General features: G+C 39.3%; 1 protein-coding gene across 1 annotated transcript in view; it reads right to left on the reverse strand.

Annotated features, from left to right (window-relative positions):
• The window catches only part of Hsd17b12 (hydroxysteroid (17-beta) dehydrogenase 12), a 143,350-nt gene that overhangs the window by 42,018 nt on the left and 86,224 nt on the right, over nt 1-15,108 (reverse strand). The window contains exon 4 of the mRNA XM_005384084.2: nt 15,000-15,107. Coding sequence (XP_005384141.1) covers nt 15,000-15,107 — 108 coding nt within the window. The remainder of the gene's footprint in view (nt 1-14,999; nt 15,108) is intronic.

Below are 15,108 nucleotides of genomic sequence, written 5' to 3' on the forward strand. Positions count from 1 at the left end.
GGCTGAGGATTTAGCTCAGCGGCACAGAGCCTGCCCAGCAAGCGCAAGGTCGTGAGTTCAATCCCTGGTACCGGAAAAAAAAAAACCAAAAAACAAAATAACAAAAAACCCCAAACTGCATCATGAATAGCAAATTCTACCTCCCTTTGCTCTCCCATGCCTAAAAAGCATTTTATCCTTAGATTTCTATGGGTTACATAGAAGTATTAATGCCGAACTTCAAAATGTTAACGAAAATCAAACAATATAAGTATATAAATCTTTCAAAGTCCAGACTGGGTAGGTCTTCTGATTTTCAATCTAGGAACCTTAATATGTACTACACATACACTATTGAGCTGAGGAAGCCCAGGAATAGCCAAGTAAGTGGAAGTACTGTTCTGGTTAAGGCTACGTTGACAACGGACAGTCCTCAGGTCTGTCGCTGCTAAACCAACACAGGAAAGCTACCAAGCTGCCTATTCAAACAGCGAAAATGGGAATATTTAACACAGAAAGTATGTCCAGCCTAAAAAGTAAATAGTATCATGTAAGAGGACCATACTTTAATATAACTATACACAATTTTTTAAAAAGTTTAAGCTAGATAGGCCATTAAGAGCATCAAGTCCAATTTTATAAGGGGAAATCCATTTCAGAGTGGTCACAGTGGCAATTTATCCTATACTAAGTATCAACATTCCCAGACCCCTTCTTCCTTGCTTTATGGTTGCATGGTTACCCTGTGCAATGTATGCTACTCAGCATCCTTCCACAATAAGCAGTTACTGCACAGTGCTAGTACTTCACGAGTACAAATAGAAACCCAAGTTGTTCTTGTTGGCACCCAGAAAATGATACTCCAAAATATGGTTGCCTTGGTATGCTTGTTGAAATTAAAGGCACAGAAGGGTCAGCAGACTCTCGGTGAGGCTTCTCTCTGGAGTTCTTGTATCTACTGAAGACTGATCCACTGAAGAGGAACGCAATTGCCCTCACGAAATTTCAGCTAACCAAGGAGGATTAAACTTCGATCACAGGAAACTGAACATCCAGCATCACACCTCGAACCCAGAGAAACAGGCCACTGACTTTTCTCCCAGCCTATTCATTTCCCCTGAAAATATTTCCCTACCTTTGGTAATTGCCTATGTTCTTGCTGTTCCTTCCCTGCAAAGCTTCAACCTTTAAAGCTCTTTAAATTTCACGTTTTGTGTGGTTCCCGTGCACATGTACACGATAATAAATGTGTATGCCTTTTCTCCTGCTAATCTGTTACTGTCAGTTTATTTCAGCTGGCTCAATTATCAAGGCTCGAACTTCCCTACATGCTCAAATAGTATTTCCAGAAATTGCAGGACAGCGGGAATCTTTTGGGAAAGGCAAACCCATTGCAATTTTATGTGGAGACATTAGGTGGCAGCAGTAACCACACAGCAGTCAGAAAGCTTTCAGGCAAGAGCAAAAAAAAAAAAAAAAAAAGAAAACAGGCTTTGGGTGGGAGGGAAAGATGGAAATATTCCCATTATCATTTAATCTCGTTAAGAATGGGTGCAGGCACTGCCATCTCTATCTATTACACGGTTCTTTATAGAACTCATAAAACCAGGCAACTTTGTGAGTTGTTTTGTCATTATTTAGAAAGTTGAAAATCCTTTCTAAATGGTAGTATCTTAAATTAGCATTACATATCATATTAGTGAATTTTCTTCAGTTCTTCAAGGGAGGCACCAGAGAGGGGTTTAAATTTTTTTCAGTGACCTGAAAAACCCTTTTGCTTGTCTGATGCATCGTGTCTTTTGGAAAACTAAGGATGTCTGTGAATGGCTTTATTCTTTCTCCTGCCCTCGTCAGCACCCTGGACACTAATAAAATCTTTCCCATTGTTTGTCACTGGCATGTTCTATGAGTAGGGAGGGCCCCCAGACAGACAGGCCAACAACCGGGACAAGGGAAGTGGAAAGAGAAGTCGGGGCGGCAGAAGAGCGATTCTCAGGGTGGACCTTGGTAGAGTGAGTGGACCTCCATACAGAGGTAGTACTGAGCTGTGCAGACCCCATCAGAATGTCAGAAAACACTCACTGTGTGGCTAACACTCCAGAGTGATTCTAAATGTTACATAAAGATTCTAAATTGTACTATACACTTCCAGGCAATCATTCCCATCTCTCATACTTTAAAGAACATTCACACGAGTTTTTTGTTGCTAAGTTCACTTGCTGCTGATCTCACAGACCCAGAATCCTTTATCAGCTGAGCTGCCACAGAGACATAATGCTGTCATTATCAAATTACTTTGGTATCTGGGTTTGGTATAAGGGAGGAACAAACAACACTGAATTACTAGAAAATGAAAATCCACTCCTACGGGTAACCCACACAGACCACATTCAATAGGCTTCTTTTCCTTTAGATTAATTGGAAACATAAGAAATTAATGTGGCTTAAAAATACTTTGCTTAATGGTTGAGCTTCCAAATTTAAATCAAGTAATGTAAAATATTCTCTTCTATTTCCTTATGATAGCAAGGCAGAAAATGGTAAGGTTACATTTAGTTTTGTAGTCACATACACTAATCCAGTTCCAGCACTTAGAGGTCATTAATAAAAACCCCTTCATTATATTTCTAAATAAACTGAATTTTTGAAATACAGACCTTAGTAATAGTGAATATACAAGAAGGGGGCCACTTCTTTTTTGAGCTCAAATTTTTATAAAAGGGGGTGGGTAAGTAGCTCAGGGGTACAGCGGCACTTGCCTAGCATGTGTGGACCTAGGTCTGATCCCCAGCATGCAGCAGGGCAGGGACGTAAAAGGCGATGGATCTCAAAGTCCAACAGAGCCAGGGTTCAGTCCCAGTTCCTAACAAGAAGTGATTTCACCTTAGGGAGCTTCAGTTTCCTCATTGTCCTTATATATGAAATAGGGATAATACTTTAAGTTGATCCTTAAATTTGATTATTAGATAATATGCATAAAATTTTTAACCTAAGTTCTGGAACATATTAATATGTAAATGGAGGATGAGTAGGTATCATTATATAGTCATGCATTCAACAGAAACTCAGTGAGTTCCTACTTTATGCCTGAGACAATGCTTCCTGCCCTGACTACATATGATCAGCATCCGAGCAGACAGACATTTCTGGAAGATACAGCTCTGGGCAGCAGTGATTAAATTCAAAGCACTGATTAAATTCCTCCTCCACCCTCTTTACTGCATTCAAGTAGATCTAGTCTTACAGGCTATAGACAGTGAGGAGTGATGCAAAGAAATCCCTTTTCTGCCTTCTTTAACATATTGCTGTAGCTAGCACATGCTCATACACTGACAGATGATATTTGGAACACCATGTAAAACATTTTGCAAACTTTACAGTTTTCATACACTTGTGAGTAGCAATTTCCAAATAAAAGAGAGTTTACAAGGCTTTAAATTTGCAGTGCCTTTAATCAGAAATTGAAAAAATAAGATTGAGCCAGAAGCAACACAACAGAACATTTCCCTTTCACTGTTTAAATTTAAATTGCTATGTGATCTTCATTACAAAATTAGAGGAGATTTGCCATACATAAAATTGGAAGAGGGAACGAGGAAAGAAGAATGACACGAGGTTGGTAGCTAAATGTTAGCTAATGGGAGAAACATTTATCAATTTCGTGACTTACAGTTCTATTTACATTTCTGAAATCACAGAGGTAATTACCCAGTTTTAAGTTAAAGGTTCTGCTTTAATTAATGCCATTAGTGGTTTTTAAGTAAAAGGAAATAAATTAAAATTCTAAAAGTCTCACGCTCACTTTAGAAATCCAATCTCAGTCAATACATCTAATGGAACTACAAGTCACTATACATAGTCAGATAATGTTCTTGATGAGTGTCCGTGTGTGTGTGTGTGTGTGTGTGTGTGTGTAAATCCACATATCTCTTCTGCTTACCATACTTGGCTATACCCAGCTTCATCCTTCTAGCATGGGAGGAAATTTGTATCCAGAGATGCAACTGTCTACCTAAATCTCCCCTTGGGTTTCCTTTAACCCGTTCAAGCTTAACATATCCCACAGGCATAAAAATCACCATTTTTTGGTACAGAATTTGCTCTGGGTCCCTATTTTAGAGAAATGAAATTCTATCCAGTTTAAGTCAGAGCCCGGAAGTTGCTAATTACTAGCTGTCTAATTCTGGACAATGAAATTAACTTCGAAGTATGTTTCTTGTCTGTAAAATGGGCAGAGAAATACTAGTAACTACCTTACAGTGTTGTTGAGGATTAAACAAGATTCATTAGCTTGGTGCCTGGTTTATTGAAGTAAGTAATGAATGTTAACAACAATAATTTAAAACAGAATTATGATTGTTATTCTTTACTCAAGAGCTGATATTCAGGAAATTGGTCCTGTTTCATTTCCTAAACAACTGTCAATCACTTCTTTGCTTTTCACTGCCACTATTCTAATATAAGCCATCTTCTTGTGGCTAAAACAGCCTTACTGGTCTCCCTGTATGAATTCTCACTTCCCTCCACTTGGCAGTCAGAAGGATCTCTCTAAAATTCTAATGTTATCAACTCGTGCTTAAAATTCTGCAGTGGCTTCCCACTGTACTTCCAGCTAAGTGTTAAACTAAATTTGATCTGAGGATGCTGCCATACCTTGAGTCCCTGCATAATGAATGGCAACTCAGCTTATAAGGACTATGGTTTCATAACCAACAGGTGAGTCTCAGCCAATCACAGAGGCTGAGACCCAGTCACAGTTGCCAACCAATCAGACCATGAACACGGAGCTGTGAGCAGTCAAGCTGCTTGGGCACCTTACTTCCATTTTCCATAAACGCTGTTGCATACACAGCATTTTGTTGTGAAGGCAGCATATATGCAAATAAGCTGTTGAATGTAGTTTGACTGAAGTTCTTCTTTAACAAGTCCAAATATATTAACCTAGTTTGCTACCACTTCCAGATCTGCCTCCGCTTCATCTTCAGGCTCCTCTCTTGCTTCTGCGCCTGCTGAAACCTTTGCTCCAGGTTTATAGGTCTCCCGTCAGTCCCAACATGCCAAGCATATTTCTCCCACCCAGGAACCCTCCCTACATCTCTCCTCCCAGTGTTTGTCAGTTAGCCTTTAGGTGTCAGCCTGCACACTACTTTCTCGGGGAGACCGTCAGGGACAGCCTTACCTTTCTAACATTCTCTGCCACTGTTCCACATTCCCAACTACTTGTTCAATAGCTATCTTCCCTAAGAGCAGAAATAATGTCTATTTCACTCACTGCTACAGCTCTGGAATTTTGCTTAATGAATTTGTACATAGTTTGTTAAAGGAATCAATTAATAAATAAATAGGTAGAACAGTGGTTACCAAAGATTTAGGCAAGGTAGGTTGAAGGGGTGATAGAGTGTGATTAATAGACACAGGGTGTAGTGGGATAGGAGGAACAACTTCCAACGTTCTGAAGCACAATGGGGAAACTATGGTTGACAACAGTTAATTATATATTTCAAAATAACTACTAGAGAGGACTTTCAATGTTCCTAACACAATGAAATAATATTTGAGGTGATGGTTATACCAGTCATCCTGATAATATACATTGTATGTTATATATATTGAAATATCACACTGTATCCAAGAATAATTTTTGAAAATAGGAAAGAAAAGGTGCTATAAACTAATTTGTCAGGTTTTTGTTAAAGAGACGTTTTAAAACCTTGACAGTCCCTGGCAGCAGTGTCTATGTTCTTAATGGTGGACCCTAGGGTCATATCTGAGTTTAGGTTAACAAGAGAACTGACGATGCAGGCCGGCTGACCAGAAAAGACCGACTATGTGAACAGAGAGCTGGGGCTTTGAGCCAGCTCAACCTTCAGATAAGAGAGAAGAGCTAGAGATTGAGTTGGACAATGATTTGATCAATCATGCCTACATTATGAAAGGGTGTCCCTCGGGGGAGGGCACAGAAGAACTTCTGTGGTCAGGACCCTCCCAGACTATGCCCTGTGTTTCTCTGTTTGGCTGAGCCTTGTTTGTACCCTTGACAATAAAGCTGAAATCATGAGTATACCACTTCCTGAGTTCTGTGAATGACTCTAGCTAAACTGCTAAAGCTGAGGGAGTCATAAAAATCCAGAAGTCTGTAGCTAGCTGGTCAGAAGTCCAAGGCCTAGGGCCCCCAAACTTACAATTGGCACCTGAAGTGCAGACAGTCTCGTTGGAAACCCTGCTTTTGAACTTATGGCATCTCTGCTAACACTGGGGGGTGGTTAATAACTAGATAATGTGATTGCAGTATTATAAAAGCAAAGTTTCAGAAGTGTCCTAACCCTTCAAAGGCACAGAAATCATACCCTGGCATTGACAGAGAAATGCCACCTCCTCCCCAAGCTACCATCTCTCATGTTCCTCCAGTCTTCTCCTATCATATCACAGAATGTTCTTTCTGGAGCCTGAGCCATTATACCTGGCCTTCAGGGGCACAAAGGGGAGAAGGGTATTTCTAAGTACATGAAATTTGTCTCTGGTGCCCTCTCAGCAAACTGTATTCTGTTCTTCTGCTATTCCCCCACCTCAGTACCCTGGTCACTAATTTCCATCCAAATCTTCCTCTTTAGGTCTATGCTTCTCATTTCCCTGTGACTGTTCCATGTCCTCGCTAACACAGCCATTTCCTCAGGGAAACTGAGGCAGTAAGAAGCAGACAGGCAATAAACTGAATCATTTTAAGAAGATGAAAATGGTAAATGCCATTGGCCCTTGCAGAGGTATTTGTACTTCAAACGAGAACAAATTAAAACCAAATTCTAATTGGAGAAGTTCCTGCTTCAAAGAGTCCAAACCCTCTAAAGAAGTAGCACTCTTCTACTGCTACCTTCCTTAGTCAACTGGAGGGAAGCTGCCTGACCCAGGATGCTAATTGACCCAGGATGCTAATTTCCTTTCCTTCCAAACAACTCTAGGCAAGTTTGCCTCATCGCACTTCTACTCCCCCTTGGTCCCTTCTCCTAGGCCTGGATGGATTCCTCTTTCTTGGATCCTTTCAAGACTGAGATACAAAGAAGCCCTCTCCAGATCCCAACCCAAGTACTTAGGAGTTTGCCATGTGGAAGCCAACTAGTCCCTTCCAAGTACCTAATTATACTTTTGGATTTTTTTTTTTTTTTTTTTGGTAAATAAAACGTTTTCTTTAAAGTGCTACATCCATCACCAGAATGAACCTGATTTATAGCAGTTGGTGTTTGTTACAGAACTAATTTGTCCTTTTTATCCAATTGGAATTCCCTTTATGTTAAAACATAGGTGGTACAAGACAGCAACCGTCACTGGTTTAGTGCTATTTAAACCATGACTAAATCACAAGTCAAGGTGTAGACATACGAACATTTTTTTTAAAAATCAACTTTTAAATAAATACTGCATAATGACAAGTATACACAAACTCTTATTCAGTCATGTTCTTATTAAAATTAAAAATAATTTCTGTAGGAATATGCACAAAAGACTATATGACTGCCTCTTAAGTATCAGGAAAATGGTAAATGTTTATTCTAAGGGATAGTATAGACCCCCAAGGTCTATAAAATCAGTTGTTGGTATACAGGTGTCTACATATTTTCAATAAAGTTTTATTCATTCCATGAACCACTTTACCTGGGTCCATTACACATTTCAGAATGTCACCGCACAGTCTCCGTGTATTTCATATTGCAGCACGTGAAGAGGAGGCATTTTCAGTGATACTCATTTTAACTTCTGCACCATAGCAAGCATGATTATTTTTAATGGCCAGCACTAAATTTTTTTAAAAAAGTAATTTTTGTGCATGGTTTTCATTAAGCAAATGGGATAGATGTGGATTTCAAAAATCATTGTTTAAGAAAGTGAAACCAATCTGTAAGAATGTGTTATCAAATGTACATAAAACCCAAGAAGTTTTTCTTTTATTACATTAACCAGTGACTTTTCCTCTAAATATGGAACTTGGGAGAAAGCTGACTTTGCCCAAGTGGCCAATGGTAATACTGTCTTTCCCCAAAAATAAGACCTAACTGAAAAATAAGCTGTAGCTGGTCATTGCCATGGTAATGGCCACTGTCATGCAGAAGACTGCACCTAAGCATTCTCTTGCTACTCTGTAAGGCAAGGATAGGCTGACTGCAGTTTGCATTTTTGATCTCTAGTTTTCAAGGCTGATTATTTTCTGGTTAGGTCGTATTTTGGGGAAAACATAGTAGTGTCTGGAAAACCAAAGGCAGGAGTTTTGACCAGGGCATTTGCATGCAGACTTTTGATGACGGTATCAAAGAACTACTCATAGGTATATTTACTTTCTCAGAGTCACCTAAAAACTGGAGCTTTAAAACTGTTGCAAATTTTATGGTTACTATATTTCTTTAAAAATAGAATTTGTAAAAAATTGAATTTTGCTACAGAAAAATGAATTAATAAACTGCCTTGTGTTTTAGGGCTCGAAGTTTTAGCAGTGCTTTTATTCACACAGTAAATGGAAATTGGCTAAAGAAATTGCTTTAATGAACTAAGACACAAAACCTACAACCTTAGGCAAAACCTCACTCCCTGTATGAATAATGCTGGTGCGAAAACAAATTCATTAGATGTTCTGATGGCCACATGATTTTAGGGTTTTCCTGTAAAACGAATTTTGAAGCTGAAAAAACAAATGACCACACATTGTATAATAAATTGTAAAGGTTCAAATACCTTTGTCAAATGCAGACTTACTTCAATGCACCTAAATCAGGTCACAAAACTCTATCTAACATGCTTAATATAATGAAGGCTCATAAACCCATTTTTCCCCCCTGGAGAAATTCATAAATTCAGAAGCATCTACAGTTCTGAATCAAAGTCAGATAAAAATCTTGTCATTTTTTAGTATGTATTTCATTCTGGTAGAGAAAAAGAAAATCAAAGAGCCAAAGAGAAGAAGAAAAGTGAGAAAGGGAAGAAAGATGTGAAAAACTGTATACGTTAAACCTTGTGAGATTTGTGTATTTAACATGGAAATAAACTGATATATTTATTTGGCTCATAAAGAGAATTTTAAGTATCTTCGAGAAAGTACTTTCACTTGTAATGTCTGCCAAAATACAGACGATTGATAAAGAATAAACATGGTGAGTCTACGTTATCACCCTGTCACATTCTCTCTCGGTTTTTAAAACAATGCACCAGTGAAGTTTATCTTTACTTTTGGATCTTTTTTAAAGAAAGCTGAAAAACTTCTGTGTACACAGAAACAGAATTAACCGACCTTAACTCTGATGCATATCTCTGCTCAAACTTTAGGTTACTATTTATATTTGACTATTCTCTATCTCAGAACATTCTAGAAAACACAGGCTTTAGAGGGGGAAGGGGAACACAAATGTTTTCCCAAATCTGCGAGGTTTAGTGGGGACAGTGGCACGAGCGAGATAACAGAGCTTGCAACTGGCTAAGGGAAAGAGAAAAACACTAACTTAAAAATAACTCACCAAGTACCTAGTGGAGCAAGTATTCACTGAAAAGGTCATAGGAAGAAGAGAGAATAATAAAGTCTACTGCAGCATTACTGTCTATACCCATTATTCTTATTACAACGAGGCCTCTTAAAATCCTGGGCAATGTGCACGGGTAGGACTGAAAATGTTAAATGGATGACACATAACCCTGAATACAATAAGCCAGGATGACAACACAGGCCATCCATTCCCAACTGATTCTCTTGATTCTACAGTGATACACCACCGCACTGGCTGAGGAGGATCCTGAAAGCATCTGGCATGGGAGAATTCTCGTCAGAGATGCATTAAAAACTCGAACACAGGTGTGGTTGATTTTTTACAAAAAGGATCACAAATTAAGGAACCATATATTTTCTTCTTCTAAAATAACGAATCTCACTTTTATAAAGTTGAAAAGCCACCGTAGTGAAATTTGAAAGCAGCACTGACTATGGCGTATTTCAAATCCAAGGCTACTCCTCTGGCCTTGGTTGTGCACAGTCCTCCAACGCAATTTGGAACGCAGACGAGAGTCTTTCCTGTGGATCAAGCAAGCATTACAGCAATCACACTGTGTTAACCAATTGTTTGCCTATTCAAAGAAGTACGGATGTCATTTTCTCTAAATAGCTGAAGTTTCATAAGCTTGCTGAAATCTGTATTTTTTGGCATTGGCCTGAAAGAAGACAGCAGATGCTTACTTTTTCTTACAGAATAGAATTAAAAATCCAACTTCTCAACCTTCAGCATTTATAGTCTCATCAAGTCACGGTGACCTTTCAGGATAAATTCATATAATTCGTGGCTATTTTCTTTCCAATTATATCACTGAAAACAATGTTTCTCTCATGACAAAGGGCTTTAGCATTTTCCTTTGTATTTCTGAAAATACTAATTTTCTTTATTAAGCAATGAATTTAGTTTGATGCTTAACACTGTTCAAACAAATTGAGTACATATTGGTAATTTATTTTTCTTTTTATCATCACAAGTTTAAAATTCAGTAGAAAATAATTCCTCCTTATGACTTAATATAGATTTGCTAGGTCAAAAACAAGCTACATATGGTATAACCATGTATTAAGTGAGGAAGGAGGTGATGAAATGAGATGATTTTGGGCTGGCCAGACAAAGGTAGGGAGGCATATGTGGAATCTGAATGGGGATAGAGGAAAAAGGAAAGAAATTAAAGGAGCTAAAACAGGTAATCAAAGACTAGGAAGGAACTAAAAGAATAAAGTTGAAATATGACTTAGCAATAACATAAAATGCAGCTCACAAGGAAAACTAAACGTAGATCTCACCTTGTAAGATAATGTGAAAGTGTCTAGACAGTCCCGCAAAGCCTCATGCAGTCATAGGGTTTTTTTGGCTTTTTTTTTTCCATAGGGCTTTTAGAGTGTGATTGGTGGTGTAATGCTGGGACTAAGGGTGCTGGGATTAAGGGTAGGTGATTGCTGGGTCCCTCCACTGACTGGATTGACACCGCCCTAATCCCAGTAGCCTGGGTACAATATAAGGGACAGAAAGAGGCTTGTCTCCTCCCCACCTTGTTGCTTTTGCGCCTTGTGGGTGCCATGCCACCCTGCCTTGGAGCCAGCTGAACATGGACTGAAACCAAACTATGAGCTAAATAAACCTTCCCTCCTTTAACTTTGGGTGTCCAGTATTTTGTCTCAGCAACAAAAAACGTAACTAAGACAGTGCTATTATACACTTTAAAGGATTATATAAACATTAGCTACAATTATTTTTATTACTGATTGGTAACCAATTAGAGATCCAAACCAAAGTCATGTGTGTTTCACTAAAGTGGAGAACTGTCTATGACAGCAACTTGAAGGTGGGCTTTCTCCACTGCAGCACTACGACATTAGAGGCCAATCATCCTTAGCTGTGGGAGCTGTCCTAGGAGCGCTGAAGAATGTGCACATGCTGGGGACTATGAAGGCACCCACCCCACCCCGGCCAAGTTGTGACTAATGCCACCAAACATTGCCAGGCGTTGCCAAATTGCCTTTTGGCTGGGAACGCTGCTTTAAAGCATAGAAAAAGATTTAGAAATTATATTTACGGTTCTCTCACACAAGCTGAAGGGGAGAGCTGGCCGAGATGACACAGAGTAGCGACGCCTAGAGCAGCAGCCATGAGCCACATGTGCCTACCCAGCACTTCACAGATGGGCCCAGGGAGAGCTGAGACTCGCTACGAGTGTAGGACAACACAGCAGACTTGGAGGACTTAGTATGAAAAAGAGGCAAGCTATTTCAATAATTTTATATTGACTACATGTTAAAATGATGTTCTGGATATAGAAGGTTCAATAAAATACATTATTAAAATTAATGTCATCTGTTTCTTTTCATCTTTTTAAAAATGTGGCTACTAAAGAAGTTCAAATTATTTATGCGGCCCTTGTTAGAGGTCTATTGAATAGCGCTGAACTCCCGCGAGGAAGGATGTCTCCATGCTATCCGTTCCAGACAGCCTCTGATGAGAGGAAAGAGAAGTCTAAAGAGCTGTCTACACATTTCTCTTTACATTCTCTGTGTTCTCCTTAGATGATCTCCAGTCTCACTGTTCCACTGAAATTACTACGCTTAGGTGACCGATCTCCCAGCTGGCTTTCCAAGCCAAAGCTCTCCTGAAGCCTAGGCCTACATACCCCACCCATCACCTGAGTGTTCCTACTCGGACACCCTAGGAGAACTCCAAACTTAAATGTACTCAAGCCCAGAAAGGCTCCTCCCCCAGGGCTTGCTTGCTTGCTTATTTATTTATTTATTTACTTGGTACTGGGAATCGAACTCTGGACCTTGCACTTGCCAGGCAGGTGCTTGTGCTGCTGAGCTATATACCTGTCCCACAGGACTCATTTTAGCAAATGATCTTACTAATACAAATGCTTCAGCCAAAACCCAGAAGTCATGAGCTCCCTCTTCTTTATCCTGCCTGCATCCCTCACGAAATGCTGCTTTGCCTACTTAAACATTTCCGGTATCCTCCCTTGTCCTATCCCACTGGCCAGACCAAGTCACTGTTATTTCTCCCATACCAACTCCTCATCCCCTGTATGCTCTTATCACACCGCTCTGTCCTTTGTAAAACACTTATCTCACAAGTAACAATTTGGTTCATTGTTCTTTCCTATTGGAGCACTGTACAAAAACAATGCAATAGTTTTCCTTGCTCATTGCTATAACTCCTATTTACTCATTGATGAATCAACAAATAAATGCACGACTGAAGCGGGTACAAACTACTAAGCTACAAATTGCAATGTAACTAAGGAGCTGGACTATAAGAACAGTGCCTCTATCAGCACAGAAAGCCTGGGAAAACAGCAGGCCTTATGTCTAAATATCAGTGCTTATGTATAGACATGTATTGACCTGAACTCCTGAATACTAGAAACAGGAGCAAAATACTTGACAAGAGGTTCCTGCACTCTCATCCTTAACAGATCAATTTCATGTGCCTAAACTCACAGCCTTTCTGTACAGTTTTGGGTCAGGAGAGAGCAGCTGAAGAATGTCTTATACAACCCTGAGCTCTGCACCACCTGGATGGCCAGCATTTTCTGTCTCCAGTGCCATAATCCCAGAGTACCTATAGTTCTACCACGCCCCAGTGAAGAGCAGCTAAAATGTACACAGAGCTAAGAACAAATGTGAAGAGATGTACTTCTAAAAGTAAGTCATTCTCTAATAACACATGTGCAAGGCAAACAATGACACCTTCTCTTAGTCACCTTTCATTAACGGGTCTCAAGCCACCTTCCTATCCACTGTGGTGGCAAACCTGTGGCACGTGTGCCACGGAAGGCTGTTTGTATCATTGAAAGCTCTAACGGGTTCACCATCACCGCCCTAGTCCGTCACTAGTTTGAAATGGGGTTGGGATAAAGCACGGCAGTGTTTATACTAACTAGTAAGTTACAGCTGCTGTTCTGGAAGTTTAAAAACAGCCAAGATTTTCACAGATGTTAGTAGTACTTAATGTATCCCAGATCTATATCAAGGAAGAGGCACTTGTGGAAGACTTCTGGCACTGTATGTATTGAGGGGAGAACACGGCGACACAAAAGGCACAAACTAGACCCATGTTTTCATCTGTCATTTACCTGCTGCTTCTCCAATTAAGTGAGGGAGTAGTTGTGGGTACAGGGGACATGGAGATGGGGGACAGAGACCAGAGAAAGCATCTCACAGGACAGCATGTCAAAGCCAGGATTAACTGAATGTCTGAGAGTACTGTTTAGGCCTACAACGTGTAACTGATTTTTTAAAATATGCCTTTCTTATCTAGAAATTACAAGTATTTTTTGGCATTTTAAAATTTTTGCTTTAGTTTATTAGTACAGTGCAGTATATGTTTACATTCCTGTGGACATTGGTACATGTACAAAAAAATCATTTTTATAGGATGAAAAAGGAGGTTGAGTCTCTATGAGTAAAGAAATTTTAGGAAACATTACAAACTTGTTTCCTCTTCATTCACCTTCCTTTTATGGGCCAATGAAGAAAACCACGGCAATTTCCTGGTTCACACTATTTAGGAAACAGGATAAAAGGATTCACTGCGGAAGTGGCTTTTCTGGACTAGATGCCCTGTTTCTGGAAATGACTCTCAAAGAACTGTGAGAAATTTATCAAGGGCCATTTCTCTTTTAAATGTTTTCTGGTGAATCTTTTCCACAACAAAGTTTAACGTCTCTGACTATCTTATTTTTGCTAATACAAATGAGGAGCAACAAAGCAGAATAGAAAACTTAGAAAAAAACTAATAGAACACTGCCTCACTGACTTTTTTTTTGTGGGAGAATTGAACACTGAGTGGGAATCGAACTCAGGACCTTGTGCTTGCTAGGCAGGCACTTGTGCCACTGAGCTATATCCCTGGCCCTGCCTCACTGACTTATGCCACTCAATCTACATGTGACCAGCAGCATATCACCCATGTGGAAACCATGCGTTTTGGGCTGAGGTACAGATCCTCAGAGGGAACAAAACTTGATGTGACGGGGGCAATCCTGCTCTTTCTGTACAAGGCATAGATATACAGTATGTCACGGTATTAAAATTTTCATGGGGGTAGAGGGTGAGACTGGGAGGAAATAAATGTCTAAAAAGGTTTTTCAAGGAGGCAACAATAAACAAAAGGCTAAGAACACTTTTCTTAGCCTTCATGTTTTTCAACTAAATGGCTTGTTATCAACTATCTTAAAGGATTACTACAACTATCTCTGAATATATACATGAAGAATGAGAACAGAGATAAAGCAGGCAGAAAAATAACCGAAAGATGTACAAAATTAGTTAATATATACATAATGCAAAGATTTAAACACATACAGACTTGTATCACTGGATGATCAATTGTATGAATAAGACAATTTTCTTTTCACTAGTTACTTAATTTACTAAATACCTAATATCTATCCAAAGAGAGAATAAAGGCATTGTAAAAGTTAGGTAATAAATACACAAGAATATATAAATGTGGAAAAATACAAACCTAAAACACCAACTTCAAGACCGGCCAGGCCTGTTTTAATTTTATCATAAATATCCTCTGATGTAAAGTCAACAGCAATGGTCCTTGTCTCCACTCTGAATTTTTCTCC

This window comes from Chinchilla lanigera, unplaced genomic scaffold (genome assembly GCF_000276665.1).
Source record: "Chinchilla lanigera isolate Chin_1 unplaced genomic scaffold, ChiLan1.0 scaffold00021, whole genome shotgun sequence".
In the NCBI taxonomy this organism is placed as follows: domain Eukaryota; kingdom Metazoa; phylum Chordata; class Mammalia; order Rodentia; family Chinchillidae; genus Chinchilla; species Chinchilla lanigera.